Source organism: Gracilinanus agilis, chromosome 2 (genome assembly GCF_016433145.1).
Source record: "Gracilinanus agilis isolate LMUSP501 chromosome 2, AgileGrace, whole genome shotgun sequence".
Taxonomy (NCBI): domain Eukaryota; kingdom Metazoa; phylum Chordata; class Mammalia; order Didelphimorphia; family Didelphidae; genus Gracilinanus; species Gracilinanus agilis.
In genome coordinates this window covers 721,570,087-721,596,631 of record NC_058131.1, presented here as the reverse complement: position 1 = coordinate 721,596,631, position 26,545 = coordinate 721,570,087, and the positions used below count along the sequence as shown (strand labels likewise).

Below are 26,545 nucleotides of genomic sequence, written 5' to 3'. Positions count from 1 at the left end.
TGCTCCCATGGCTTCAGGCCACCAGGCCAGGGTAGTGCTTAGTCTGGTTCACTAGAAGGCAGGGGTGACCCCAAAGTCCTCCTGAATCTCAGAAGTCTTCCTAATATGGTACAGCAGAGAGAGACCCCTGGCCCTGGAGTCAGGGTCTGGGTTCAAATCCCAACTGTACTGCTTATGTATGACAGCAGGCAGACATTTCAGGCCTAAAAACCCTAGTTCACTTGTCCATTGATAAAGGGATAGACCTGACAGCCTTGGAGGACCCTCCCTGCTCCAGATACAGGGTTCCACATCTTTATGTCATGTCCAGCCCTGCTGCCCCCTTGGCAGTCTGGGAAAGCCTGTGGACAGGTTCCATGTAGAATCAGGTTCTAAAATACATAGAGAAGGGGCAGCTAGGTGGCTCAGTGGATTGAGAAGCCTAGAGATGGGTCATGGGTTCAAATCTAGCCTTAGACACTTCCTAGCTGTGTGACCCTGGGCAAGTCACTTTTTTTTAAATTTTAATTTTTAAATATTTTTCCATGTTTCCATGATTCATTTTCTTTCCCTCACCTCTTCCCTCCCCCCTCCCAGAGCCAACAAGCAATTCCACTGGATTATACAAATGTCATCACTTGACACCCATTTCCATATTATTCATTTTTGCTATAGAGCAGTCTTTTAAAGCCTAAACCCCAAATCACATACCCATATATGCATGTGACAAGTGATGCCATATGTTTTTCTTCTGCATTTCTGCTCCCACAGTTCTTTCTCTAGATATGGATACATTCTTTCTCCCAAGTCCCTCCAGATTGTCCTGGGTCTTTGCATTGCTGCTAGTAGAAAAGTCCATTACATTCAGTTGTGCTACAATGTATCCATCTCTGTGTACAATGTTCTTCTGGTTCTGCTCCTTTCACTCTGCATCAATTTCTGGAGGTCTTTCCAGTTCACATGGAATTCCTCCAGTTCATCATTCCTCTTAGCACAAGTATTCCATCACCAAAAGATACCACCATTTGTTCAGCCATTTCCCAATCGATAGACACCCCCTCATTTTCCAATTTTTTGCCACCACAAAGAGCACAGTTATGAATAATTTTGTACAAGTATTTTTCCTTATTATCTCTTTGGAATGCAAACCTAGTAGTGGCTGAAACAAAGGGTATGTATTCTTTTAAAGCCCTGAGCAAGTCACTTAACCTCCATTGCCTAGCCCTTACTACTCTTCTGCCTTGGAACCAATACACAGTATCCAGTCCAAGACAGAAGGGAAGGGTTTAGAAAATTTTAAAGAAAATAATATACATAGAATGCAAAGAAAGCCTCTCAGGTAGATTTTTAAAAGCCCAAGTTCCCAGAGCCTGCTTTGGATCCAGGATTCTGGGCGTCCAGAAAGCCCACAAATTTTTTTGGATGTCTGGTGACAGGTAGAGGTGCAACCGTCCCTAGTGTTTTCGCTTCCTCTGGCCTTGTTGGCCCTGAGGCAGGCTGCTTCCACCCCAGAGGGGTCACTCACTAGGCCCTAAGAGCAGGGGTCTCTCAGAAAAGGAAATGATATCAAGACAGGGCCTGAAGAGAGTCCTGGCTCTGAGATTGATGCCTCTCTTCTTTTTCCTTCTGAAGGGGTTCCCATGGAAAGCATCACTGTTTACCAGAAGATCCCACATCCTGGGATCCAGGATGCCCTCCGGAGCTACTTCTCCTCTCAGGTATGCACATTCTGTCACTAAGGAGGCTTCCTAGGGCATCTGGGCCCACGGTCCCTCACCCTGCTCTCCAGGTTGGCAGCCTATTGGCCATGCAACCCCCTTGGGAAGGGGCTTGCTCTGTCCAGTCCTGGAAGAGCCTCTGCACTAAGCCAGAAGTGCCAGGGACTTTGCTGTGTGTGCCCTGTCTTTGCCATCCACACCTCGCTGCCTGGGAAGCTTTGGGCATCAACATCAGGGAAAGGGCTTGTGCCCACACCTCCTCTCCCACCTCCACCCCCAAAATAGTATTTCTTTTGTTTGGGCTTATATTGTGTCTGGGGTTTTGCCTGAGAGAATCCAAGCTTCTCCAGAGAAGGGACAGTCTTTGCATCTGTGCCCCCGGGCCCAGCACCTATGCCCTGGCCATGAACTATCAGCCCATCAAAGGATCAGTTGCCAGGTGTGTGTCACACAACTCTCCATACCTGCCTGTGCCATCCTGTGGCTCACCACACCTTTCCACAAACCCTTTAGGAAATCCATAGTCTGAGACAGTGAAGACATCCTTCTCCTCCCCCCACGTTGCACCCTCTTGGCACCCCTTCACCTCCAGGTATCTTTCCATGGCTTCTGGGCACCTGCTGCTGGGGTTCTTCTGAGATCCTGATTGAAGGTTTGTAGCCCAGAGCCAGAGACCATCTCTGGGAGATGGCGAGTGTGGGAGAAGCACCTTGGGGTCACTGCCAGAATGGGGTGCTGAGCATGGCAGCTGGGCTCCGTAGAAATAAAGGCTTATCAAGTATGCTGTGGGTGTCATCCCTGGAGCGCCCGCCCAGCCTGTGCTCTTCACACTCCTCGTGCTGCCAGCTAGGCCAGGGAGGCCAGTCTCTTTTGATTCAGTTAAACATTTATTGCACCAGGCGCTGTGTGACTGCAGATTTCCTTGTGGAAAGCTGGCTCCAAGTGGGGCTCCTCAATAGCAATTCCTTCCCGGAATCCTTTGGGAAATTTCTGCTTTCCCAATCCCAAGAGCAGTCAAGAAACGAGGAATAAATGATCCAGTTCTCTGGGGAGAATCCAAGGTTAAAGTGAGTCTGGAAACATTCTTGGTGGGAAGGAATCTGCAGAGAAGAATCACAAGCTGGTCAAGGAAGGAACTCTGTCGCTCCAGCTTCTCGCTGCGCCAACATAGAAGCCAGTGATCGGGACCCCTCTGAGGCTAACTGGGAGCCATTCTTGCCAAAATTAACATAGTTGTACGTGTGGCATGCTTTCGAGAAATCTGTGGATGGTTTCCAAGAAGTCATCAATTTTGGAGGCAAAATAAGCCCTCAGACTGGCAGTTTCAACAAAGATCCTGCCAGGCTATTAGCCTTGCTAGGAGATCAGAGCCCACGAAAGTGGTTGGCATATCCCAGGATGGGAGGATTTACTCCAGGTTATGGCTCTTTGCAAATACACGAAAATGAGGGTTTCTTATTTAACTAGCGGTTATTTCCATATCCATGATAATCGCTCTGTGCCCTAGGAGTCAGGAAGCAAATGGAGGGGGACATCGTGGGCTCTGGAGTGTCTGCTGTCTTAGTCACAACTACTTTCCCCAGCTCCCTTCTCCCTCCCTTTCATCCCGGCAGATTCCCCCTAGCAGGATGGGGACTTCCAGACTAGTGAGCTAAGTTCCAGGAGGAACAAAGAATACACACAAAAAGGGAACATGAACCTCCTTTGATAGCCTCCAGAGATAAGAAAAAGTTCCCGAGTTACCCGCGAATGGGGCCCTTTGGTTCCTGTTCTATCAGTTACTCTCTGGAGCTTTCCTTGATTAACCGCCTGGGCTTTTGACACTTAAAGCAGACGGGCCAAGTGTTCTAGTTAGGAAAGGGGTTGTTCTTGTTCTGAGGGGGCACACCAGCCCTAGCTGGAGTCCTGAAAATAGTGGGGTGTCCACTGGCTTTTATCTGAGAAAGACACACGTTTGCATCCCACTCACAGGATAACAAGGGAAGAGTTTTAAGGAAAACAAAGGGAATTGGCCCTGCTCAAGGCCTTCCAGGCTTTGACTCATTGTCACAGGCTCCTAAAAGCAAACGTGCATTGGAGGAAACTCTGCAGTACTAAGTGTGACCGCCCAGAAGGGCAACTTGCTCTTGTTATGGTGCTTCTTATTTTAAAGCACAAAACCAGAACAATAGGAAAATGGAGGCTTACCTGCGTTTCGGAATTCCTGGGATTCCTGCATTTATCATGCCTGAATATGTTAGGAATCTAGAAACCCAGCTCTGGCCTGTCTGGGGCTCAGACCAGTATGGGGTCATCCCCAAGAGTCGGGGACCCATCGCCAAGGTGCCACCTGACGTGAAGCTTCTCCTAATGAGAACCGTCATCGAACGTCACAGAATCTTGTGCCGTTGTGGCCTTCCTCTTTCTGCCTTCCTTAGAGTGGGGTTAGGTGAGATTGGGCCTCCTGATCCCCCCTCTCCTGCGTCTGGGTCAGCCCCGGCCATAAACATTGATGGAAACCAGCATCCTGGATTGGCCATTGCTGGGGCCTTGGGGTGTCAGGTTCCTCTGACCTCCCCCCGGCATCAGATCAGCTTCTCCAAGAAATGGCGGATTCAGAGCTTTGCCCTTCATCCGTGTTCTGGTTTTGAGGGTCTGTGGCACGTAGTGTCTTAATCTTTATTTCCTCCTTGAAGCATCTGAGCACTCCTCTGGATGTCTCCCTGGGAGAGACCAGGCCTGTGTCTCTTGTGGGTGGACAGTCCGGAGCCTTCCAGCCTGTTCTCTAAAAAGGCGCCCACGTAAGGATGCCCAGTGGTCCATTAGCCTAGCTCAGTGCTGGTGAACCTTCTGGAGAGGGCGTGCCGGGCCCCTCCTCCACTGAGTGCCGTGCCCCTCCCCCCTTACCCCACACAGGGGAGAGAGGACATGCTCCCATTGGGCTCCTGGGAGGGGGGGGGGATGTCGTTGGGCTCGGTGGGGCGGGGGTGGCCGAATGCCCACAGAGAGCGCTGCATGCCGTCTTCAACAGCCACACCATGGGTTCGCCAGCACTGACCTAGATGCTCACATTTCTGGATCCTGAGCTGTTTCCAAAAACAGTTTTGACCATCCTTATTCCTTTATTTTTTAAACCCTGACCTCCTGTCCCAGCCTCGCCACGTGTCGGCTCCAAGGCGGAAGAGTGGTGAGGGCCAGGCAGTGGAAGTTAAGTGCCCAGGGTCACCCGGCCAGGAGGGGTCTGAAGCCAAATTTAAACCCGGGACTTCTTGTCTCCAGGCCTGGCTCTGTCCCCTGAGCCACCCCACTACCCCGCCATCATTATTCCTTGTCAGCAGCCTCCCCACCCATCTGCCACACATGGTGGGTGCCCTGAAAATGTCTTCTGTCCCCTGCAGGGCACTCCAGCGAGCATCACCTTTTTCAGTCCTTCCGGGCTCAGCCACGGCCTCAGCTACATTCAGGAGTTCTCTGGGGACAGCTTTAGTCAGATTAAGGTAAGGCGACCTGCGGCCATCAGCGGGTCCTGGCCGTGGTCTTCCTCAGCCTCCACTTGCTCCCTGCTCCAGCTGGTAGGGACCTCCCTGGGACCCAGAGGGCTCATCCACCCAAAGGGACTCTTCCACAGTCACGCATCCTACAGCAGCGACTCCCCCATGGTTTGCGTGTCTCCCTTTGGGGTGATGCATCCATGGACAGCCCCCTCGAAGGCAGGGACTGTTCATGCCCCTCCTCGGATCCCCGGGAGCTGCAGGGCCGAGCCAGGGCGTCTGCACACACACCCGGCCTTCAGGGATGGCCCAGGCCTCGGAGGGGCTCCATCCCTGCGCCCTACGGGGCCTCTTGGTGCCCGGCCTCGTTCTGGAGGGATCCCTGAGACCTCAGCCATAAAGAGCAAGAAAACCTGGCCTTAAAGAGTTGAGGGCAATCCACTCGACTCGGGCCTTCGGCTTCCAGACCCCACTTGCCCTCCTACTTGTCGTAGTTGGGCTGACCTGCCCAGAAGGGTCGGCCCCCCTCTGGATGCTTTGTGTCCGAGGAGCCCCCTGCCCTTGGCCCGGGTACCCTTGGGGGGCCGCTGCCTTCATCCCAGCCCCACAGGCCTTCCTGCTGTGTGCTGGGCTGCCCCCGGCACCGGGACCCAGATGAGAAGCTGCCCCCGCCCTCTGGACGCTTCCACTCCGTGGCCTGAAGGCCAGTTCTTGTTTCAGTTTGCAGCCATCGGTCCCACCACAGCCCAAGCCCTGACCAGTGCCGGCCTCCCACTGATCTGCACGGCCGAGAAGCCCTGCCCCCGCGACCTGGCCGCCGGCCTCCAGAAGGCGCTTCGGCCCTAGAGCCCAGCCTTAGCCTCTGGCCACATCCACGTGCCTTGAGGTCTGGCACGAGAGCCCACGGCCACAGCCGCTCAGGGGGCCTGACAGCCCAGTCGGCACCATCCGTCCAGCTGCCCAGAGGTGGGCTGGTTCTGTGCCCAGGGACAAGGGAGGGGGCACGGGCGGATGAAGGCTCCCAGTGGGGGGAAATGACCCATTCCGGGTGCCGGCCCGGCGGCGGCACAATAAATGTCTGTCACTGGCAGAAACAGTTTCTGTTTTCAGAGGCACCGTCTGGCGCGTTGACATGATTCGAGCCTGGGAAAATCCTTTTCGCTCACTGTTTGGCTTTGGTTTTTTCCTTGTTTTCATCCTTTTTGAACCCTAACCTTCCCGAATTGGGACCATCTGCGCCAGGGCCGAAGAGCCAGGGGAGGGGCCAGGCAATGGAGGCCACCCAGGAAGGGCCTCCTGGCCACGGGGAGTGATCAGTGTGTGGCTGCCGGAGAGGGCGCTTCGGACCCCAGATCCACCTTTGCGGGCCTGGACAGGGGAGGCGGAGGTGAGCCAAGGCAAAGAGGTGCCCCTGGGAGGGCTGTGGGGTGCCCGCTGCGGGCCAAGCTAAGTGCTTTACAGATAAGATCTCCTTGGGCCCCCCCAACAACCCTGAGAGTGAGGGGCTAGTAATGTTCCTGTATTACAGATGAGGAAACTGAGGCACAGTAAATGACTTGCCCAGGCTCATTTAGCTAGGAAGTCACACCTGAACTCGGACCTTCCTGACTCCAGTTTGTAGCCAAACTACTGTCAAGAGCCTAGCTGGACCAAGGCCTCGAATGCCAGACCTCGAAGACTTTCCAGCTCAGCAGAACCCACTGAATTCTTCCCTTTCCTGGCAGTGCCCAGGAAGGTGCCAGAGAACACGAGGGAGGGGCTGCCCCAGAACGGAGCCGGGCTCTTCTCTTTACCGCTAGAGGAGCCTCAAGCTCAGTCTCTCCTCGGCGTTGGGGGTTCAGTGACGTGTTTGGCCCAATTACTGCTGCCTGTGCTTGGGCGTGGCCAGGCCCGAGGGTGCCCCCAACCCTCCCTTGCCAGGACGCCATGCCCTGCCAGGAAGGGGTGAGGGAGAAGCCTTCGGGCCTCTCGGTGATCGGGCTCCCACGGAAGGCTCTCTCCCGCCCAGCCTCACCGGCAGGCTGCCTCCAGGATGGCCCTGGGCAGTGGGTTTGGGATGAGCATGGACGCAGGGTTCAAAGCAGCCCAACAATGATCAAGGGCCAGCTGGGTGCTCGGGCAGGGGGTGCAGAGGCAGAAACCTCTGACCTGGGGGAAGCCCAAAGAAGCTCCCGCTGTGGGCAAAGGACCACCGTCAGGGGGAGGGAGGGAGACCCCCATCCTTGCAGGGGGAAGCTGGGCGGCTCAGAAGATGGAGAGCCACGCCTCAGACCTGGCCTTGGTGACCCTGGACGAGCCACTTCACCCCCATTGCCCAGCCCTGACCTCTCTTCTGCCTGGGAGCATTACACAGGATTGATCCTAAGCTGAAAGCAAGGGGTTAAGAAGAAGACGAAGAAGCCCAGCGAAGCTCTTTGGAGCTCTAGGCCTGGCAGGGCTGAAGGCATTATGTCTGCCACCCAGCTGGCACACAGCATGCCACCAGGGGCCGGGAGGGCAGACTTTTTGCCCCTCCCTTGGAGTTTAAGCCAGCGCGGCAAGCTGCCCAAACTGCCAAGGCAAAGATCCTTCCTGCGTCCGTCCTGTCCTCCCTGGAAGGAGGGCAGTTAAGCAGAGGCCCTTAGCAGGACCCTGGAGAATGTCTCCAGCTCTGGGGATCCCAGGCCCGCTAATGAACCGCAAACACAGCCTGCAGGATGTCCCCAGACGCTCCAAGCTTTAACCCCTGCAGAATCCACTGCCAAAGGCCAGGTGGCGGCGGCGGCGACAGGCTCCTTCCAAAGCTCCTTCTTGGAGCCCCGCCGTGAAGCTCTGGACAGGAGGCTGGGCTCCTTCACACCTTCCTGTAATTAAGAGTACATGGATGGAGAGGGGCCTGGAATCCGAGTCCGGCTCTGGCCATGCAGAGCCAGGCAAAGGGCTTCTCGGGTCCAAAGGACACAGCCCAGATGGTCCCCGGCCATCTCCCAGGCACCCCCTGCTCATCTCTGCCCCTAGGCTTCCCGGGCTTCCTTCAAGTCCCAGTGAGATCCCACCTTCTACAAGAAGCCTCCCCAGACTCTCAATGCTCTTGTTTGGGTCCCAGGGGACACAGCTGTTTGCCTACTGTCTCCCCCACTAGACTGTGAGCTCCTGGAGGGCAGGGACTGGTTTTAAATGTTTTCCCTTTCTTTGTATCCCCAGAGCTTTGTACAATGTCTAGTGTACTTAATAAATAAATGCTGACTGACTGACTGACTGACTGACTGACTGACTGGGCTGCCTCGAGGTAAGGAGGGCACCCTGAAGAGGAGCCTGGGCAGCCAGATGATGGGGATGAGTTCGGATGGAGGTAGGCCCCTGAAATCTTTCCCATTCCTAATTCTGTGATTTCTTTGTGGACAAAATGTTACTGCTTACACTTCCTTAAAACCTGGACCTTCAGGTCCCTTGGACAGCTTGTTCTCGAGTCCAGAATCCATGGACAATCACTCAGGGGTCAGATTCATCCCTTGCTACAAACACTCTATGCTGCCTTCAAGTTACTGCTCCCTTTGGGTATAATTTTTTAGCATGGATAGGGACAATAGCCTATACTTTTCTTTTTCTAATTTGTCTCTCCCTCATCAGAGAGAGGAGGCTCAGGTCAGCAAGCTGAAAACTCTCAGAGCCCTAGGACATGGCTAATTCTAAGACTGGTGCGATCCTTCCCCTCCCCATCAGAATTTTGCTGCTCCTGACTCCAGCCCAGGCTCAGAGACACAGCTACATTCTCAGGGTGTTCCTACTCAGTCCTCATCCACCCATTCCCATTCTCCTTGTTCACAGGTTCAGGCTTCAGGTTCTTCACTCACTCCTGTTCTACCCTGGAAGGCTTTCTTGCTCTGGTCACCTGTGCCCCAGATTTTCTGGTTTGACCCATCCCTATTGCCCAGAGACTAAGAGCTTTTTGTGTGGACCAGTGCTAGAGACAAGTACTTGCCACAATTTCCTCTTGTATTATTGATCATTATTGAGGCTAGGGCTCTTTTTTGATCCTTGCTGAAAGAGCTGGGCTGTTGTGTTCATGTTCACTCTGTCATCTGAGCTGGAAATTACGGTGGTGTTCAGGGTCTTCATGACCCATGGACCTTGGCACACCAGACCCTTCTGTCCTCCACTACCTCTGAAGGTCTGCCCAAGCTCTTGTTCCTTGCTTCCATGCCACCATCTGCCCATGTCCTCTTCTGCTATCCTCGTCTCCTTTTGCCCTCAATCTTTCCAAACATCACCTTCTCGTTATGAGCTGGAAGTTGACAAGGAACAATAAATGAGATTTGGTGGAGATTTGGGGAAAGGCCAGGGTAGGCAGCTGGGAGTGTCTTGTCCAGGGGAGAACAAGAAGGTCAGGAATGAGTGCTGTAGGGGAGGGGGAGGACGATGATGACAGAGCATATAGGGCTTTGGAAGCTGAATGGGACTTTCTCTTTGGTCCTGGAGATAAGAGAGAGTCGGGTTGATTAAATAGGGAAGTGACATGGTTAAAATGGTGCTGGAGGAAGATCATTGATCACTTTTGCATGGAGGATGGATTAGAGAGGGAGAAACTTGAGGGGAAGCAGATCCACCACCAGTGGGCATGAGGCAACAAGGTGGTGGCAGAACGAGAGGACAGAGGGGCCACTTGGGAGAAATGCTACAAAAGTACAATTGACAGGATTTGGGGTGGGGCGGGAGAGAGGGAGAGTTGAAGATACCCAACTTCTGAGCCTGGGGGAGAGGAGGAGGATGGTGCACTCAACAGTAAGAGGAAGTTGGAAAGAGGGGAGTTTGGGAGTGGGGAAGATAATGAATTCAGCTTGGGACATGTCGAATGGATGGACTATCCAGCTTAAGACGTCTAATACACAACTGAAAACATAAAAGTGGAGGGCAGGAGAGAGACTGAGGGTGATCAAACAGACGTGAGTTGGCTCATAAAGATGGTGGTTGAACCCGTGGGTGCTGAAGAGATCACCCAGTGAAATAGAGGGAGACAAGGGCCCAGGAGCAGGGGCTCCATGAGTGCTTGTCAGGTGGTTGAACCAATGAGAGCCGATGAGATCGCAGAAGGCGAAGAGCTTGTAGATGGGCAAGTAGGTCCCTGGCAAGTGGGCATCGGGAGGCGGCAGCCCAGAGGTCTTCAAAGGGCAGGTTTTCCTCAGGCTCACCCTGGGGCAGCACACTTCACAGTGTGGTGAGAATTCTTGCACAAGAGCTTGGAGAAAGAGGAGGGGGAGGTCTCCAAGATATAAAGAGTGGGTCCCTTCCTCCAAGCAAAGAGGCTCTTCTTAGAAGAGAAGAAACGACCAGGAGGAAGGGTCAGGGGGGCTTCTGTCTTGACAAGTGCCATGCAGGCTACTCTGCGTCTGCCCTGGAAATGGCTGCTCTGCTTTCTGGCTGCCCCCTGGCCCAGCCAGCCAGAAAAACTATTCCACAGTCGGGACCACTCAGATCTAGAGGAGTCTGTCCTGCGCCAAGCAAAGCCTGTCACTGACCTGCATTCTGCTCAGGTAAGAGAAACCTCTGCCATGCCAGCCCCCCAGCACTCACACTTACACACAGTGCGCCCCCACCCCCACCCCGAGGACTGTGGAAAGGCTGCTTTCTACAAAGGGCCCTTCACAAGCTCTGTGACCTCCTCCTGACGGCAAGCCCAATCCATCCCCAAGCAATTACAAGTGCAGCCAACGTACCAAGAGTGGACGGACTCTTGTTCCTTCCCTCCTTTGGGGAACACCCGGAGTGTTCTAAGGCCTTCCTTAGAGCATTTAGATTTGTTTTCCATTTATTCAAAAGGAAAATGTCAATTTTATTTAAAAAAAAATCTTACTGTCAGGAATCTCCTTGGGACTCAGGGGATGAGGTGGGGGGCATTGAATCAAGCAGCCCAAGCGAGGCAAGAGTGGCTGGACTGTTATTTGCATCAGCATCTGAGGGAGGACCTGCCTTACGGAGATCCTGGGATCGTCAGTGTCCGAGGGTTGGGCCTCCATTGATGCCTTATGGTTGGGCACAACCGACTTACCAATAAACCTTAGACGATCCCCAACAGAGCTTAGGTTGTGGACAGAAAGCAAAATTTGGATAGGACGGGACATGGTGCCACCATGATCCACTGTATCCGCCTTGAATCTTGTCACCAGAGAGGAGAAACTTTGGTTTTATTTCCTTTGTGGTTGCCAAATTTTCATTCTTTGCTCTGAATCATTTAGAGCAGAGGACAATAGGACTCTAGATCTAAAGCTGGGAGGGACCCCAAGGACCATTCAGGCCATGCCCTCATTATTTTGCAGATGAGGAAAATGATGCCCAAGGAGGGGAAGGGACTTGTCTCTAGCCACGCAGGGAGTAAATGTCACAAGTGGGATTCAAACCCAGGACCTCTGACTCTAGAACCAGCCCTCTTTGATCATGTGCCTTCCCATGTTTTCTTCAAATTATTCATCTTGGAAGTACTATTCCATCACATACATGTGTTGTCATTTGTTCAGCTAATCCTGTGGATGGGCACATGCTTATTTCCAGCTAGTTGTTAGCACATATAATCCTGCCCCAAACATTGTGTACGGCAGAGCTTTTCTAGCTGTTAGTAACTGCCTTGGGAACTGTCCCTGGACCAATGAGCCGGAGCACTTTAATAACTGTTCTTGCAGAATTATGACATCCTAAATTTGTTTGGTTTTTTAATTTTAAACTTAATCATTGAGAAACAAACATTTCAAGCTTCAAAGAACAGGAAAGTTGTTCTCTTGGGTTTGTTTTTTAAGAACTTACTTATATTTGCACATATATGTGCATATAACAGCCTCAGATGCTTACTAGAAGTATGATCCTAGGCAAGACAGTTAACCTCCTTGGACCTCAGTTTACTAGTCTGCAAATTGGGAATAATAACATGTACCTCACAGGCTTGTGGTGAGGATCAAATGAGATATTTGCAGTGCTTTTGCAAACCTTAGAGCAGCCTATATAGGCTAGTTACTGTGTATGTGTGCACATGTGTTTGCATACAGACATATAGGCCTCTGTATACATGTGTGTTTAAAGCCACATGCTAATAGACTCCTGAGACTCCCCAATTACAGTATCATCTCCATGAGGGCACACTGGACTAACAAGTACTTGTTGAGGAAGTTGGTAGGTGGCTTAGTGGATAGAGAGCCAGGCCTAAAGACAGGAGGTCTTGGGTTCAAATCTGGCCTCAGACACTTCCTAGCTATGTGACCTTGGATAAGTCACTTAACCACGATTGCTTAGCCCTTACCACTCTTCTGTCTTAGAACCAATACACAATATTGGTTTTAAGATGGGAAGGAAGGGTTTAAAAAAATAGTCCTTGTTGACTTGCTCATGAACTTCCTGTTGTGTCCTGGTTATTTAAAAAGACCTTTTATGAATCAGGTCACTAATACACTGCTGGTGGAGTTGTGAATTGATCCAGCCATTCCCAAAGGGCTTCAAAAGACTGTCTGCCCTTTGATCCAGCCATAGCACTGCTGAGTTTGTACCCTAAAGAGATAATGGGGAAAAGGGCTTGTACAAAAATATTTATAGCCGCACTCTTTATGGTGGCAAAAAATTGGAAAATGAGGAGGTGTCCCTCAATTAGGGAATGGCTAAACACATTGTGGTATCTGATGGGGATGGAATATTATTGTGCTGAAAGGAATGATGAACTGGAGGAATTCCACGTGAACTGGAAAGACCTCCAGGAAGTGACACAGAGTGAAAGGAGCAGAACCAGGAGAACTTTGTACGCAGAAGCTGATACATTGTAGCACAATAGAACTGACTTTGCTACTAGCAGCAATGCAATGACCCAGGACAATCCTGAGGGACTTATGGAAAAGGATGTATCCACATCCAGAGGAAGAACTGTAGGAGCAGAAACGCAGAAGAAAAATATATGACATCACTTATCACATGCACATATGGGGATGTGAGGTGGGGCTTTGGCTTTTTTTTTTTTTAACCCTTAATTTCTGTGTATTGGCTCCTTGGTGGAAGAGTGGTAAGGGTGGGCCATGGGAGTCAAGTGACTTGCCCAGGGTCACACAGCTGGGAAGTGTCTGAGGCCAGATTTGAACCCAGGACCTCCCATCTCTAGGCCTGACTCAATCCACTGAGCTACCCAGTTGCCCCCAGGGGCTTCGGCTTTAAAAGATTGCTCTATAGCAAAAATGAATAACATGGAAATATGTATCAAGTGACAACATTTGTACAACCCAGTAGAATTGCTTGTTGGCTCTGGGAGGGGGGAGGGAAGAGGGGAGGAAGAGAAAATGATGTGAAAACATGGAAAAACATTTTAAAATAAAAATTAATTTAAAAAAAAGACCTTTTATGGACACTTCATCCCAGAATAGTCCAGCCAGTTCCCAGCTCCTCCAGGGACTGCTTGTGCCCCTGCACTGTGGAGCTTCCCCTTGGCCAGCTGGTCGTGTCCACGAGTGCCCACAGGATCCATTTCCATTAGGCTGCGGGTGCTGCCTCTTGGCCATCCTTCATTCTTGTTGCGTCTTCACTCCAGTTCCAAACCGCTTGGTCTGAATGGACTCCTGAGCCAGGACGCGCCAGCTCACGTTCCTCTTGTCCTTCACGACTAACCAAGCACCATCTCCTCACACCGACCCAATGAGGCCGTGAGTTGGGATGGCAACAGCCATGCTTTAAATAGGGGAGACAGTAAAGACCATCCATCGGAGCTGGCCGAGGCCACATACACGACCGATGGTCAGTGAATCAGTGCATGTCAGGAGGAAGAGGGTCCCTGAGGGCATCGGGCTTGATGCTTCTGCCCCTTCTGGCTCAGTCGTCCTAGGATTCTCCATGGATGAGGACCTGAAACGCTGGTTGGTGGGTTGGCAGGCCGAGGGAATGTACGCCTGGCTGTGGGAGGCAGTCACTTGTGCAGGTGGTCCAAGGGAGATGGGCTGCCAAGTTAGTTTAGTTTGGGTGGAAGGTGGAGGAGCCCCACATAGCAAGACTGGAAAGGTGAATGGTGGAGGGCCTCGAATGCCCAGCTAAGAGCCATCAGTGGCCCCCTTTAAGACAGCCCAGGGTCTTCTTTCTGCATGAGGCTCTTCCTACCCCCCCAACTGCCCAGCCAACCAGAGCTTTTCCCTCCAAGGATACCTGGAATATGTTTTCTGGGTTTTCCGTGTGCCTGTCTGTGCCTGTGTCTCCTGGACAGAAGGTAAGCCCCTTGAGGGCAGGGACTGCTTTGCTCCCTGATGCTGGACACACAGCAGGCGCCTAATAACCGCTTAACTGACGAGCTCACCTTTGGCAGCCTCCTGTTCCCAATGGCGTGAGAAGGCCAAGCCAATGGCAATGCTGGAGTGATGTTTTTGTTTTTTGTTTCAGTTGTTCTTATCCAAATATGGCTGGACAGAGGGGTCCAGTGGGGGAACGGCTTCCTCCCCAGATGTTCTGGGGCCCAGCACTGATGACAAACCGCCCATGGAGCCTAGAGATCTCCCTGGCATGGAGGAGGCGATTTCCATGCCAAGGCAAAGAGGGAAACTCCTGGCAGCGGGACTCAGCGGAAACCCAGGCCTCAGGGAGGCCATCGCCAAGTTCCAGTCATTTAATCGGTTACCAGTGACTGGACAGCTGGACAAAGCCACCCTGGCCGCGATGAACCAGCCCCGGTGTGGCATGCCCGACCACCAGCTCCCGGGGGCAACAGTGCCAAGGATCATGCCCAGGGGAGGAAGCTTGGACCCAAGTCCCAGAGAGCACCCCAAATGGTTCTCAGCGCTGCTGGGCAGGCAGAGGCCAAAGCGGAGCCCCCCGCGGGCTTTCTCCAGGAGGCTGCTGAGATGGAGGCTGGTGGGGGAAGGCTACAGCAGCCAGCTGTCCATCGAGGAGCAGAGGTTCGTCTTCAGGCTGGCCTTCCGGATGTGGAGTGAGGTGACCCCACTGGTGTTCAAAGAGGACCAGCTATCTCCCCCAGCCCTCGTAGACATCAAGTTGGGATTCGGAACGGGTGAGTCAGGCGATCGATTGGCAAACCCTGGGGACTGCCTCTGGCTTAGCATCGCCCCGTTCCAGTCTACCCTCCTCCCCAGCGGCAAATTATCCCATTCCCCCGTGCCTCGGTTTCTTCCCTTGTAGAACGTGGCGGGGTGGTGCCAGGCAGCCTCCGAGGACTGACCCTCCGGGCCTCGGCTTCCTCCTCGGCACGAGGCAGGAGTGCGGCTTCTCCCTCCGTCTCCTCACTGCGGCCCCCTTTTACGGCCGGGCGTCTCCCCTCTCTCCAGGCCAACACCTGGGCTGCAGCCGGCCCTTCGATGGCAGCGGCCAGGAGCTGGCCCACGCCCGGCACTTCGGGGACATCCACTTCGACGACGACGAGCACTTCACGTCCCCCAGCAGCGACAGCGGCATCAGCCTGCTCAAAGTAAGGGCCCCGCGCCGGCCGGCCGACGGAGGGGGCCCAGGGTCCGAGGCTGCCCCGGCCCCGGGGAACCCCCTGAAGGCGGCCGCGCTTCCTCTGCAGGTGGCAGTGCATGAAATCGGCCACGTCCTGGGCCTGCCTCACCTGGACCAGACGGGGTCCATCATGCAGCCGGGCTACACGCACCCAGAGACGGAGTTTGAACTGGGCTGGGAGGACAGGAGAGCCATCCAAGCCCTGTACGGTGAGCCTGGCCCCGCCGGGGAGTCCCCAGGAACGGAGGCCCAGCTCTGGCTGGGGGCCTCCTATGGGAGCCCTTCCAGGGTGCCAAAGGGAAGAGGAGGAGTGGGGGGGACGCGGGCAAGAGAGGAAGGAGGGAGGCAGGGAGGGAGGGAGGCCTTTGCTTTGCCAGCTGCTCCTTCTGGTCAACAGAACTAATCAGAGTCCAAACAGGGTGGGCAGAACTTCCTTCTCGGCGGCCCCAGGAGGCAGGGCGGGGGGCATTTGGGCCACAATCTCGTGCCCCCCACCCGCTCCCCTGACCAGGATGAGGGAGAATCATCTGCGTGGAGAGGATACACGAGTCTGAGATAGGAGGGAAGGGAGGGAGGCCTGGCTCCGGGGCTGCCTCTCTGGAGTCCGGAGTCTCAGGTTCCAGGCTGTCATTTTAGCCCTCCGGGATGCTGAGGTCACCCCTAACCCTTCAGGGAGGGGAGGCTGGGGGAGCTTCTCCAGCGCAGCCCCTCACCTCCAGAAGAACCAAGGTGGGACGAGTTCTGGGCTCCACGCTGCCCCCTGACACTCAAGCTCCTGGAGGAAGCCCCTCCTGGGCACATGCGTTAGGAAAATGTTTGAACTGGAAAGCTCTTACTTTGGTGAAATGGCTTCATCCTTGTCACAGGGCTGTCACTGATAGGAGGTAGGATTTGAACCCAGGCCTCCTGACTCCCTTTCATCTTTCCACATTCCCAGGGTTTCTGCTTCCGGAAAACTTCTGAATTTCCTACTGCTGATCACCATCTCCTGCCCTCCTTCCTCCTCCCAAATCTCTTCTCCATCCTCCCTGGGGTCTTTTCCTCGGTGCTTTCCCAGACCTCAGCCCTGCTCTGGCTCCACACTCCTCCCTTCCTTGTCTCGAGCCCTTGGTGCGGTCCATCAGGTCCAACAGGATGTGGTCCTCCCTCCTCCGCCCGCCTCTGGCTCCTCACCAAAGCCCCATCCTGGGTGGCTTCCAGCTGCCCATCCCGTCCTTCCCCTGGCCAAGCTTCGGCTCCTCTGAAAGCCAAAGGGTTCTCATCTCCTCCCCGACTCCCGAGAAGCAAGCCTCAGGTTTGACCGAAAACAAAAGAAATCGAGGCCCCAAGCCTTGGGAATCTTCCTTTGTCCTCCTCTTCCATAGCCTCCTTCTCTTCTACCGCGCCTCCCTTACTCTCTGAGGAAGAGGCTGACGGCTCCATGAGGGCCTTCCTTCGCCTCCTTGGCTCCCACCTTCCTTTTTGTAAAAATCAAGCCTTTGTTTTGTCTCCTGGCCACTTCCCCCACCACTGAGTGACAAAGAAAAGAAGGGCCTCCTGGCAAGCACAATGAGGCGATCAAAGCAAACGCCGTCCTTCTCCATGTCCACAACGTGCGCCTTGTGCTCCATGTTGCATCCACCCGCTTCGGTCAGCAGGTCAGGCTCGGGCTTTCTGCTCCTCCTCGGGAATCCGGCTGGGGCTCTCCATCCATTGGGCGGCTTTCCGAGTTCTCCCTCTTTCCTTCTTGCCACCCTGTCAATGTTCTCCCGGCTCTGCTCTCTTCCCCCTTCCTCAGCCCAAACAGGTCTTCCCAGTTTCCCCTGAAACCACCCTTTTCATCATTCCTGATGGGACACTGACATCCCACCCCAGCCACACGTGCCCCCTCTGCTCCCAAGTCTTTGGCTGCCCATCTTGGGGGACACGCCGGCCCCTTTTCCTCCTGTTCTGAGCTTCTCTGGGGACGGAGCGGGAGGTGCTGTTGCAGGGTCCGAGGGCTGGCAGTTTCATGGCTTTGAGGGCATCGTCCCGAGTTGCCCTCCAGAATGACCGGTCCAGGCCAGAGCCCTGCTCACGGCACGGGGACGGTCTCCCTGCTGCCCTCTGGCCGCTCCTTCCCTCGGCCACTTTGAGGGGGGCTTTAGTTGGCATTTCTTTAATCAGTGACGTGGCACTTGGTCCACATATTTTTGTAGCTTGGATTTCTTCCCTTGAACTGCCTGTTTTCTTGGGGTGGGGGGTGGGGAAGGGGAACGAGGATGACAGCCAGAATAGAGAGAAAATGTTGAGGAGATGCTGGGAAGTGGGTTCAATGACTCTCTGTGTCAGTGACTCTCAGATCATCTCTATCCAGCAGCTTTTGTCCGTCCATCCATCTATTCATCTACCTATATGTCTGTCTCTGTCCATCTGTCTGTCGGTCAGTCAGTCTTTCTGCCTATCTATCTTCTATCTATCCAGCCATCCACCCATCTCTCTGTCTGTCTACCCATTCATCCATTTATCTACCGACCTACCTACCTGTCTGTCCATCCGTCCATCCATCCATCCATCCATCCCTCTGTCTGTCCTTTTGTCTTTGTCTGCTTGCCTGCCTGCCTGTCTATCCATCTGTCTATCCATCCGTCTGTCTCTCTATCTGGATTTTAAAGTCCTTCACCACCTGAGCCCAGTTCACTTTTCTAGATGATGCAGAGGCCAGAACGCTCGGCCTGGAGTCGGAAAGAGAGAAGTCAGTCTGGCCTCCGACACTCGCTCACTGTGTGCCGCTGGGCAAGTGTAGTTAGAATGTTGTACCCCAGCACGACGTTTCCCACAATTCCTTTTCGTTTTCCTTTACGTTCGTGTGGTTCCCTTGTCCGTGTATAGTTTCGGTTTCTTCTCTCTCTCTCTCTCTCTCTCTCTCTCTCTCTCTCTCTCTCTCTCTCGTGGTTTGGGTGAGCTCCCTCTGGACTCTGGCCTTTTAGTTTCCCCTTTTGCTTCAAGTTTAACTTTCATAAATCTTATTAAATATAATACTTGGAGTACTGGATATTAATTTTAAAATCTACACAAGTTATTTAACTTTTGTCTGCCCCAGTTTCCTTAATTATAAAATAGGGGTCTTGGTAGCACCTGCCTTCCAGTTACTCTTTTGTGTGTGTGTGTGTGTGTGTGTGTGTGTGTATAAAATGAAATCTCTATTTTTATTATTTTTTTAGAAAAATTTTTTCCATGGTTCCATGAATCATGTTCTTGCTCTCTCTCCCCCCACCCCTCCCCCATAGCTGACATACATTTCCACTGGTTTTAACATGTGTCATTGATCAAGACCTATTTCCATATTATTGATAGTTGCACTGGGGTGGTCATTTCGAGTCTACATCCCCAATCATGTCCGCCTCAACCCATGTGGTCAAGCAGTTGTTTTTCTTCTGTTTCCACTCCTGCAGTTCTTCCTCTGAATGTGGGTAGCATCTTTACCATAAATCCCTCAGAATTGTCCTGGGTCTTTGTATTGCTGCTGGTACAGAAGTCCATTACATTCGATTTTACCACAGTATATCCGTCTCTGTGTACAATGTTCTTCTGGTTCTGCTCCTTTCACTCCTTCCAGTTATGATGAGGATCAGATGAACTCTTCATAAAGCACTCGGTGCGGGGCTTGGCCCAGGCCGGGGACTCGTCAGTGCTCGCTCCTCTGCCCCCTCATCCAAACTGGCCTTCTCTTAGCTTCTTGTTTCTTTTTCTTAGTCAGAGGTTTTATTTCCCTGATTAGCCTCTCAGTTTCCTAGCTGGGAGCCTCCCTCTCCCCAGCCCCTGGCTGCCTTTCCTAGGCCGGGCCCGCACGCTCTCTTCTTCCGTCTCACGGACGTGCTCTCTCTGAGATGGAGCAGAACCAACTTTTGCTGCCAGACTGTCTTGTACCGTGATGGTTTTGTGCTTATTTATAACCATTCACTTTGGGTTAGAGACAGAGATGAGAGAGAGGGAGGGAGGGATGGCAAGAGATATAGGGAGGGAGAGAGAACAGACGGGCAGTGATAGCTGGATAGATGAGAGAAAGGGATGGCTGGAGAGAGACGTAGTTAGAGACAGAATAGAGAGAGATGGCTGGCTGGCCGGCTGGGTGGTTGGATGGACGGACATAACTGCTGGCTTCCTTGTTCGAGCACGAGGCCCGTGGGAGCACAGGCTTTTGCTCTCTGTGCATGTGCCCAGGCAGTGCCTGGCACACACAGCCAGTAGAGAAAGGAGAACACGCCGGTGCGGGCATCCCTGTTCTTCCCCCAGACTGCACCTCGAGGGGAGGGACGGTCACTCTTCCCCCCATGTCACTTCCCCCAGACGGCGCTTCCCCTGGTGGCTCCTCCTACACGCTTGACAAATTCTTGTGGATTATTCCGTCAGGCTCGTGTGAAGGACCGTTTGACACTGCCTTTGACTGGATCCGCAAAGAGAAAACCCACTACGGGGAGCTGGTCGTGAGCTTTAGCACGTATTTTTTCCGCAGCGGCTGGTACTGGCTTTACGAGAACCGTCACAACAGGACCCGCTACGGGGATCCAATCCTCACCCCCGTCGGATGGCACGGAATTCCCTCTCATGACCTCGACGCTTACATCCACGTGTGGATGTGGGGAAGGGATGAGCGCTACTTTTTCCAAGGTACTGAAGGCCTTTGGGGGTGGGTCTGCTTCTCCCTCTCCAGTGCTTGAAAGTGTGAAGATAAGAAAACCGGGTCATTTCTCCCAGAATCTCACAGCAGAGGGATGCCGCTGCGTCCTGGAGAAGTTTGGGAAGGATCCGTAGGGAAAGGGAGGGGAAAAGGAGAGGTGGCTGGAAACAAGCTTGGGGTGGCCCTGCTAGTGGGACAGAGAAGACAAGCCTGGCTGGACCCAAGCCAGGAGCAGGAGCCGAGGCGGAAAGGGGCCACATGAGAGAACCCAACAGAAGCATTGGGGAAGACCCAGCCCCAGCCCTCGAAGGAGATGGTGCTCTAGAAGGGGGTCAGGACGCCACCATCTCCCAGGTTGCTCTCCCAGAGCCAGCACTGCAGTCGTTTGGGCTGCCCTCTTCCTAGCCCACATCTGTCCATGTTTTTTGAGAAGACCACAAGAGAGTCTGCCAACTGTTCCGCTAAAATCTAGGGAAACTGGACGGTGTCCCCTGACAGTGTCCAAAAAGGAGCAGCCCTCGCTATGATCTCTCACTGTCCCTTTAAGCATTCTAGAAGGTTTGGCCAGGAATTGAAGTCAAGCTCACCGTCCTCCAGGTGGGAGACCCCATTCTCCTCCCTTTCTAAAAAAGGGGGCCGTTGGCCCTCCTGCAGATCTGGAGTAGCCCTCCTGATCTCCCCCCCTCAGGGGTCTCTCTCCTGTCCACACCCTGTTCATGGAGCCAACACGAATGGAAAAGACGAGATGCCCAGCCCTGCCCTGCTCTGCTCTGCAGATGGGGGATCTCAGACACGGCAATGCCATGTGGAGTATTTACACCTGGCAGATACCCGGGAGACCCTCTGCTCCGACTCCCTCATTTTACCAGGGGGAAAAGGAGGCCTCCAGGAGGGACAGAGGGGGTCCACAACCCGCCACTGGGGTTTGGGCCTGACCTCCAGCCCCCTTTTCACTCAGTGCTCCGGGGGTCCATCTCTCCTCTGGAAAACGACCTTCAGCCCTTCCGTGCCTTCCACGTTCTGAATCTCCCTTAGGAGCCAGGGAGGACCCAGCCACAGGCGTACGGAGAATCACAAACAGAACTTGTTCTTATCGTTACCTCCAAATAAAAATCAATGGACAACCTCATGGCGTTTTCCTCCATCATCACCTTGGCAGAGACGAGTCATTGCTTAAAAAGTGTAGCCTCAGGATGGAGGCGTTCACACATTCGGATCTCCCGTGGTTGAAAGCAGATCTTTCCATGTTAAAGTCTGCCAAGGACCACCGTGATTCTCCACGGCATCAGAGAAGCCGCACCAGGGATGAGCCTCCACCGCGTGGGAGCCAGAGCTTCCTTACCTCCTGACTTCATTTGCACTGAATCCTTTCACAGAAGCTTCCTACGAATGCCCTGAAATCCACGGCCTCCCCATCCCTTTCACAGTCACCGAGGAGTTGAGGACATTGTGTGGCGTGGCTAAGGAAAAAGGCTCCTCGAGGGCGGCGACGGCGAACCTTTCAGAGAGCGATAGCGAACCTTTCAGAGAGCGATGGCGAACCTTTCAGAGAGCGCGTGCCCATACCGTGCCCCTCATCCACCTGTGGCTAGTGCAGACAGGCGAGGGAGGAAGCGCTCCTATAGGGCTGCTGGCAGAGGGTGCTCAGAGAGGGGGAACAGCAGCCCCCTCGGCACGCTCCAGGGCTCTAGGCCATGGCCTAACTTTGCTGCTAATAAGCAAGTCTAGTGACCCTGGGCAAGTCCCTTTGCCCGTTTGCCTCTGCTTCCTTCTTCATAAAATGGGGATAATAATGGCACCTGCCTCACAGGGCTGTTGGGGGGATGAAATGAGATCCTTGTACAGCTCTTGGTGTGGCACCCGACATGCGGGAGGCTCACGAGGGAGCCCACATGATCCCCAGTCCTCACCCGCTGCGCGGTCTCAGTCCTCATGCTAGAGGAGGAGGTGGTGGGCTGGCCCAAAGTAGCAGGCGGTGGGCTGGCTGCCCGTGTTAACGCTCTTTGCTTCTCTTTCTAACCCCCCGTGGCCGGGCCATCAGGGAATCACTACTGGCGATACGACAGTGACAACGACCAGGCGTACGAGGAGGACGAACAAGGCATCCGCTATCCCCGGCTAATCTCGGAAGGCTTTCCGGGCGTCCCAAGCCCCCTGGACACAGCCTTCTATGACCGACGGACGGGGTTCATTTACTTCTTCCAGAAGTCTTCTGTAAGTAGACAGCTCCACCACCCTCAGCTTTTGTCCGCCAGGGAGGGTCCTCACTTGGCTCTTGGGACACCGCCAAATGACCGCTTGTCTAAGGAGACTGGACGGGGTTTGAGCATTGAGCCCCAGACCGGTCTGGGTCCAGGATCTCTCCTCTTGCCTCCCTGGTGCAGCTCACCCTGGCCCCAAGAATCGCTCGTTGGCCCAGAAAAGAGGGTCTCCCTTTGCTTTGTGTCCGGCAGGTGTACGCGTTTGATGTCAGCAGAAACCAAGTGGCTGATTCTTATCCGAAGAGGATGACAGACGTTTTCCCGGCTGTGATGGCCCAGGACCACCCCGTGAGAGACCTCGATTCGGCCTACTTCTCCTACGCACACAACGCCATCTTCCTCCTCAAAGGCAACTCCTACTGGAGAGTGGTGAACGCCAGGGACCGCCAGCACGACCCTTCTCTCGCCTTCAATGGGTTGCTGCCCAGACAGTCCATCTCGCAGAAATGGTTCGACATCTGTGACGTCCATCCCTCCACCCTGACAATGAACTAGCCCGACTCCCCGGGCTTCTGGGTGTGCGGCTGCTCGCAGAGAGGACGGAGCTGGGCAAGAAGAGGAAGGCCAAAGCTCTCACCGCGGCCCACTTTCCCAAAGGGCAGGGCCAGGCTGAGAACGCAGGACTAGAACCCAAACTCCCTCCTTGGAGAGGGGTCCCAGGAGGCTGCCGGCCTCCCTCCTCAGCCTTCTTTCTGTCCCCTCACCACGCTCCCGGCCTTCCTTTCTCCACGCGGTTTTCTGTGCTCTTGTTTAGGAGGGAGCAGCAACTTGAAGGAGCAGAAGGGGCTTGAGCACAGGGATCTCAAAGCACCCTCTGGAAGCTGCTGCCTGTCAGGCTTTTCCCCTTCTATCAATAACCCCCCCTAAGCGGGGTGCAAGACCCTTTCTCATCTTTAAAAAAACAAAGAAAAACCGGAGCTGCTGGGTTTGACGCGGAATGACTTCAAGGGAAGACCGTCAGCGGGACGACGAGGCCCCGAGTGAGCATTTGCCCCCAAGGAGCAGGCAGGAATCTTCCCTCCTTTCCGCCCCGTTTTACACAAAAGCAGCAGGACTTGTCATGGGAGGCAGCGCCGGGGAAGCTCCCAGATCCGTTTCTGCTCGTGGAGGTGCACAGACCCCCCTTCGCAGGCAGACTGCCCAGCCACGCGGAGGGGCCCAGGCCAAGCGGGGCTTCCCACAGGCTGACAAGGGCCGGCACCGATGTTCGGTCTGCAATCATAAGCCAAGGGGCCTCGGCGACGCGTCTCAGCCCATCTGGGCTCTGAGGAAATGAAGAGACAAAGAGATGGCGGAGAGGAACCAAGGAGCGTCCCGGAGGCCTCCGAAGCTGGGGACGATGGACAGCCAGCCAGAGCCCAGGGTCATCGTCATGGCGACGGGGGTCTCAGGCCTCCTGGGACCTCTGGGGTCTGCCCCAGTGGGGAGTCCAGGCTGAAAAGGGAAATGCCACAAATGGATACATTTCTTTTTAATAAATATATTTATTTAAAATATCTTTCTTGCCTTTTATTCACAGTTTCAAGTTCAAAAAGAAAAGAAGGGTAATAATAGCATTTTCTTTCTTGATCAACTGCCATATAAAGTCCGAGTGGAGCTTGAGATAGCCGGCCAAATGCCCACAAGCCAGGTCGTGTCCGCAGGGTCCAGGCCCGGAGCTCAGAGGTCCCTGCTGTGCCCAACGGTGACCACGCCGTGCCCACCTCGGTCCGGCCCTGTGGGAGCTCGGGGCCCGCTCAGCTCTGAGGGTCCCGGGACGCCTCTCCATAGCGGGGGGTCTCTGGCTCCCCCGTATCGAGCCGGGCCTGTTTTAGGGAGAATGTCAAGAGTCAAACGCATGAGGCCGGGTCTGCGCAGGCCTTTGCTGACCCCTATCTCGGCACCTCCCGCCAGACCCGAGCCCGCCTGCCCCGGGATGAGGACGAAGGGGTCCCCATCCCACCCCTCCTCCGCGGTCAGGATGCAGAGCTTCGGCAGAAATCGAACCAAGCACCGCACGGACGGACGGACGGACGACAGCCCCGGCCCCCGTGTTACAAGGCACTGATCACGCTCGGCCGTGGGCCGGTAGGGCCGGTCAGGGGGGCGGCGGGGCGGCTTCGCTGGCCTCCTGGCCGGGGGCGAGCTGAGCCATGAGGCCCAGGATCACGTCGATCCTCTCCAGGAGCGTGGCGTGCGGGCTGGCCGTGGCCCTGAGCAGGTGCGAGTACATCTGCTTGTTGGTCTGGAGCAGCCCCTCCTCGTCCTCGCTGTGGCTGCTGGGAGAGGAGGGGGCGGTCAGAAACGGCGCACCACCGCGGGGGGCCCAGCCTGGCACCTCCCCTGCCCCCCAGCTTCCCCGAGTCATTCTTCTGTTTGGTCAGTGCCGAGGGGAAGGAGCTGCCTCCTCTGGGAGGGCCCGGGGTGGCTGAGCTCCTGGACTCCTCCCACCAGGTCCGAGCAGTCACTGGACCCGGGTCCAACTAGGCCAGGAGCAACAGAAGATCCACTGAGGCTCAAGCCCCGAGTTCTAGGGATGCTCACGCAAAATGTGTCCTAAATTGTCAGCAGAGCTTCTGGGAACTCTCCTCAGGCTTTAAAGGTCTCTTTGGGCGCAGCTGGGGGGCTCAGTGATAGAGCTCCAGGCCCAGAGACTGGAGGTCCTGGGTTCAAATGTGGCCTCAGGCACTTCCTAGCTGAATGACCCTGGGCAAGTCACAGAACCCTCCCGGCCCAGGTGATTCTAGGATGGGAGGGAGTGTAGATAATAAAATACACAAAAGCGGCACTCAAACTCTCCCTGCTCCCATCCTGACTGCCCCCCCTGGTTCTTTTGGGCCGGGCTCCATGCAGAGCCACTGACTTGGCACTGATAGAAATCACAAACCTGCTGAACCGCACCCAGCGCCACTGCCGGGTCTTGGGGAAAGCGTGCCCCCCCCATCCGCATCTGCTTCTCCCCAAAATGACCCCCAACACGCCAGCTGTAGGAAGAGGCCCACGAATGGCCGGTGCTGATCGTGTGACCCAAATGGGCTCAAGTGGAATTGATCTCCCGCACAGAGAGGAAAGAGCTGAGAAGCCCCCAGGAGGACCTCCAGGCTCACAAAGCGAGGTGTCTGCGGGGCCTGGATGGAGGCCAGGCAGTCCCAGACCAGGCACTGAACCGCCAGAGGCTCTGCGGGGCCTAACTTGGCCGGGCTTCGTTTTGCTGGACGCTGGCTCCAGCCACAAAGAAAGAAAAACGGTCTGGCCTGGGAGGGAAGGTCCAGGGGGAATCTTTCGGGAAGACTCAAGCCTTGGGCGGGGCACGATGCCGCCCAGACCCCACGGGGTGGTGGGAGAAGCCCTCCATGGGGAAGCCTCTCCCATCCCTTCCTGCCGCCTGCCCAGAGCTCACGCGGCTCACAGACGGACCTGGCCGGCTCGGCCCCACTGACCTCATTTTCTTCTTGGCCGCAGACAGCAGCTTGATGGACTGCAGGAGGAGGAAGGCCAGCCGAGACTCGAAGATGCTGAGCAGCTTCACCACCTCTTCCCTGTGCAGACTTGCGGCCGAGGGGTCGGTGGCTGAGCCGCTCTCGTCACTCTTATTCTGCAAAGAGAAGCCCGCCCCGGGTCAGCTCTGGCCATCTCAAAAGCCACGTTGGTCTAGTGGATGAGTGCCAGAGACACCGAGGAGGAGGAGAAGGAGGAAGAGGGGGAGGAGGAGGAGGAGGAGGGCCAAGACATAGGAAGTGAGGAGCGTCCCTCAACGTCCCTCCCCCAGAACTGGTCATCGCTGCCCCGGTCCTCAGGCCCTGGCTAGATCCTCCGGAGTTTCTCCAAGGACAACTAAAGCATTTGGGTGGACGGGGGGCCAGGGAGAAGGGGCTGAGTTTTCCAAGGATGGTTCTGGCATCCCCGAGGCGCTGCTCATTCATCAAGATCTCCAAACATCCTCCCCCAGGCCAGGCCTGGGTCCCTACTGGCTACAGCAATCGGTGGGGAAGGGCCGGGTACTCCTTGGGAGGCACCAGGTCAGGAGCCCGGCCCAAGGAGCTCTGAGCACCCCCGGGGCGG

The 26,545-nt window shown here is 54.8% G+C and overlaps 3 protein-coding genes across 5 annotated transcripts in view; 2 read left to right on the top strand and 1 right to left on the bottom strand.

Annotated features, from left to right (window-relative positions):
• Positions 1-6,263, top strand: part of UROS (uroporphyrinogen III synthase) — a 29,454-nt gene extending 23,191 nt beyond the window's left edge. For all 3 annotated transcript variants that reach the window (XM_044659239.1, XM_044659236.1, XM_044659237.1), the window contains 3 exons: positions 1,612-1,697; positions 5,075-5,173; positions 5,888-6,263. In XM_044659239.1, the coding sequence (XP_044515174.1) occupies positions 1,612-1,697; positions 5,075-5,173; positions 5,888-6,013 (311 nt within the window). In that variant the 3' untranslated portion in view covers positions 6,014-6,263. The remainder of the gene's footprint in view (positions 1-1,611; positions 1,698-5,074; positions 5,174-5,887) is intronic.
• Positions 6,264-10,515: 4,252 nt separating this feature from the next.
• MMP21 (matrix metallopeptidase 21) lies at positions 10,516-23,949 on the top strand. The gene is made up of 8 exons (XM_044660349.1): positions 10,516-10,677; positions 14,534-14,570; positions 14,688-15,158; positions 15,433-15,572; positions 15,672-15,813; positions 19,976-20,233; positions 22,285-22,457; positions 22,697-23,949. The coding sequence occupies exons 1-8, from the start codon at positions 10,516-10,518 to the stop codon at positions 22,997-22,999; spliced, it is 1,686 nt and encodes a 561-aa protein (XP_044516284.1). The 3' UTR covers positions 23,000-23,949.
• A 631-nt stretch (positions 23,950-24,580) lies between these two features.
• EDRF1 (erythroid differentiation regulatory factor 1) overlaps positions 24,581-26,545 on the bottom strand; it is a 36,865-nt gene continuing 34,900 nt past the window's right edge. The window contains exons 24-25 of the mRNA XM_044662961.1: positions 25,924-26,078; positions 24,581-24,759 (exon numbers count right to left, since the gene is read on the bottom strand). Of these exons, the coding sequence (XP_044518896.1) occupies positions 24,582-24,759; positions 25,924-26,078 (333 nt within the window). The 3' untranslated portion in view covers position 24,581. The remainder of the gene's footprint in view (positions 24,760-25,923; positions 26,079-26,545) is intronic.

What these genes read in the sequence shown, in the direction of transcription:
- MMP21 (XM_044660349.1), top strand. Translation starts at nt 10,516, where the DNA reads ATGCAGGCTACTCTGCGTCTGCCCTGGAAATGGCTGCTCTGCTTTCTG. An exon ending in CTGACCTGCATTCTGCTCAG is followed by an intron (nt 10,678 to 14,533) that starts GTAAGAGAAACC and finishes TTTTTGTTTCAG; the next exon opens with TTGTTCTTATCCAAATATGG. An exon ending in CAAGTTGGGATTCGGAACGG is followed by an intron (nt 15,159 to 15,432) that starts GTGAGTCAGGCG and finishes CCCTCTCTCCAG; the next exon opens with GCCAACACCTGGGCTGCAGC.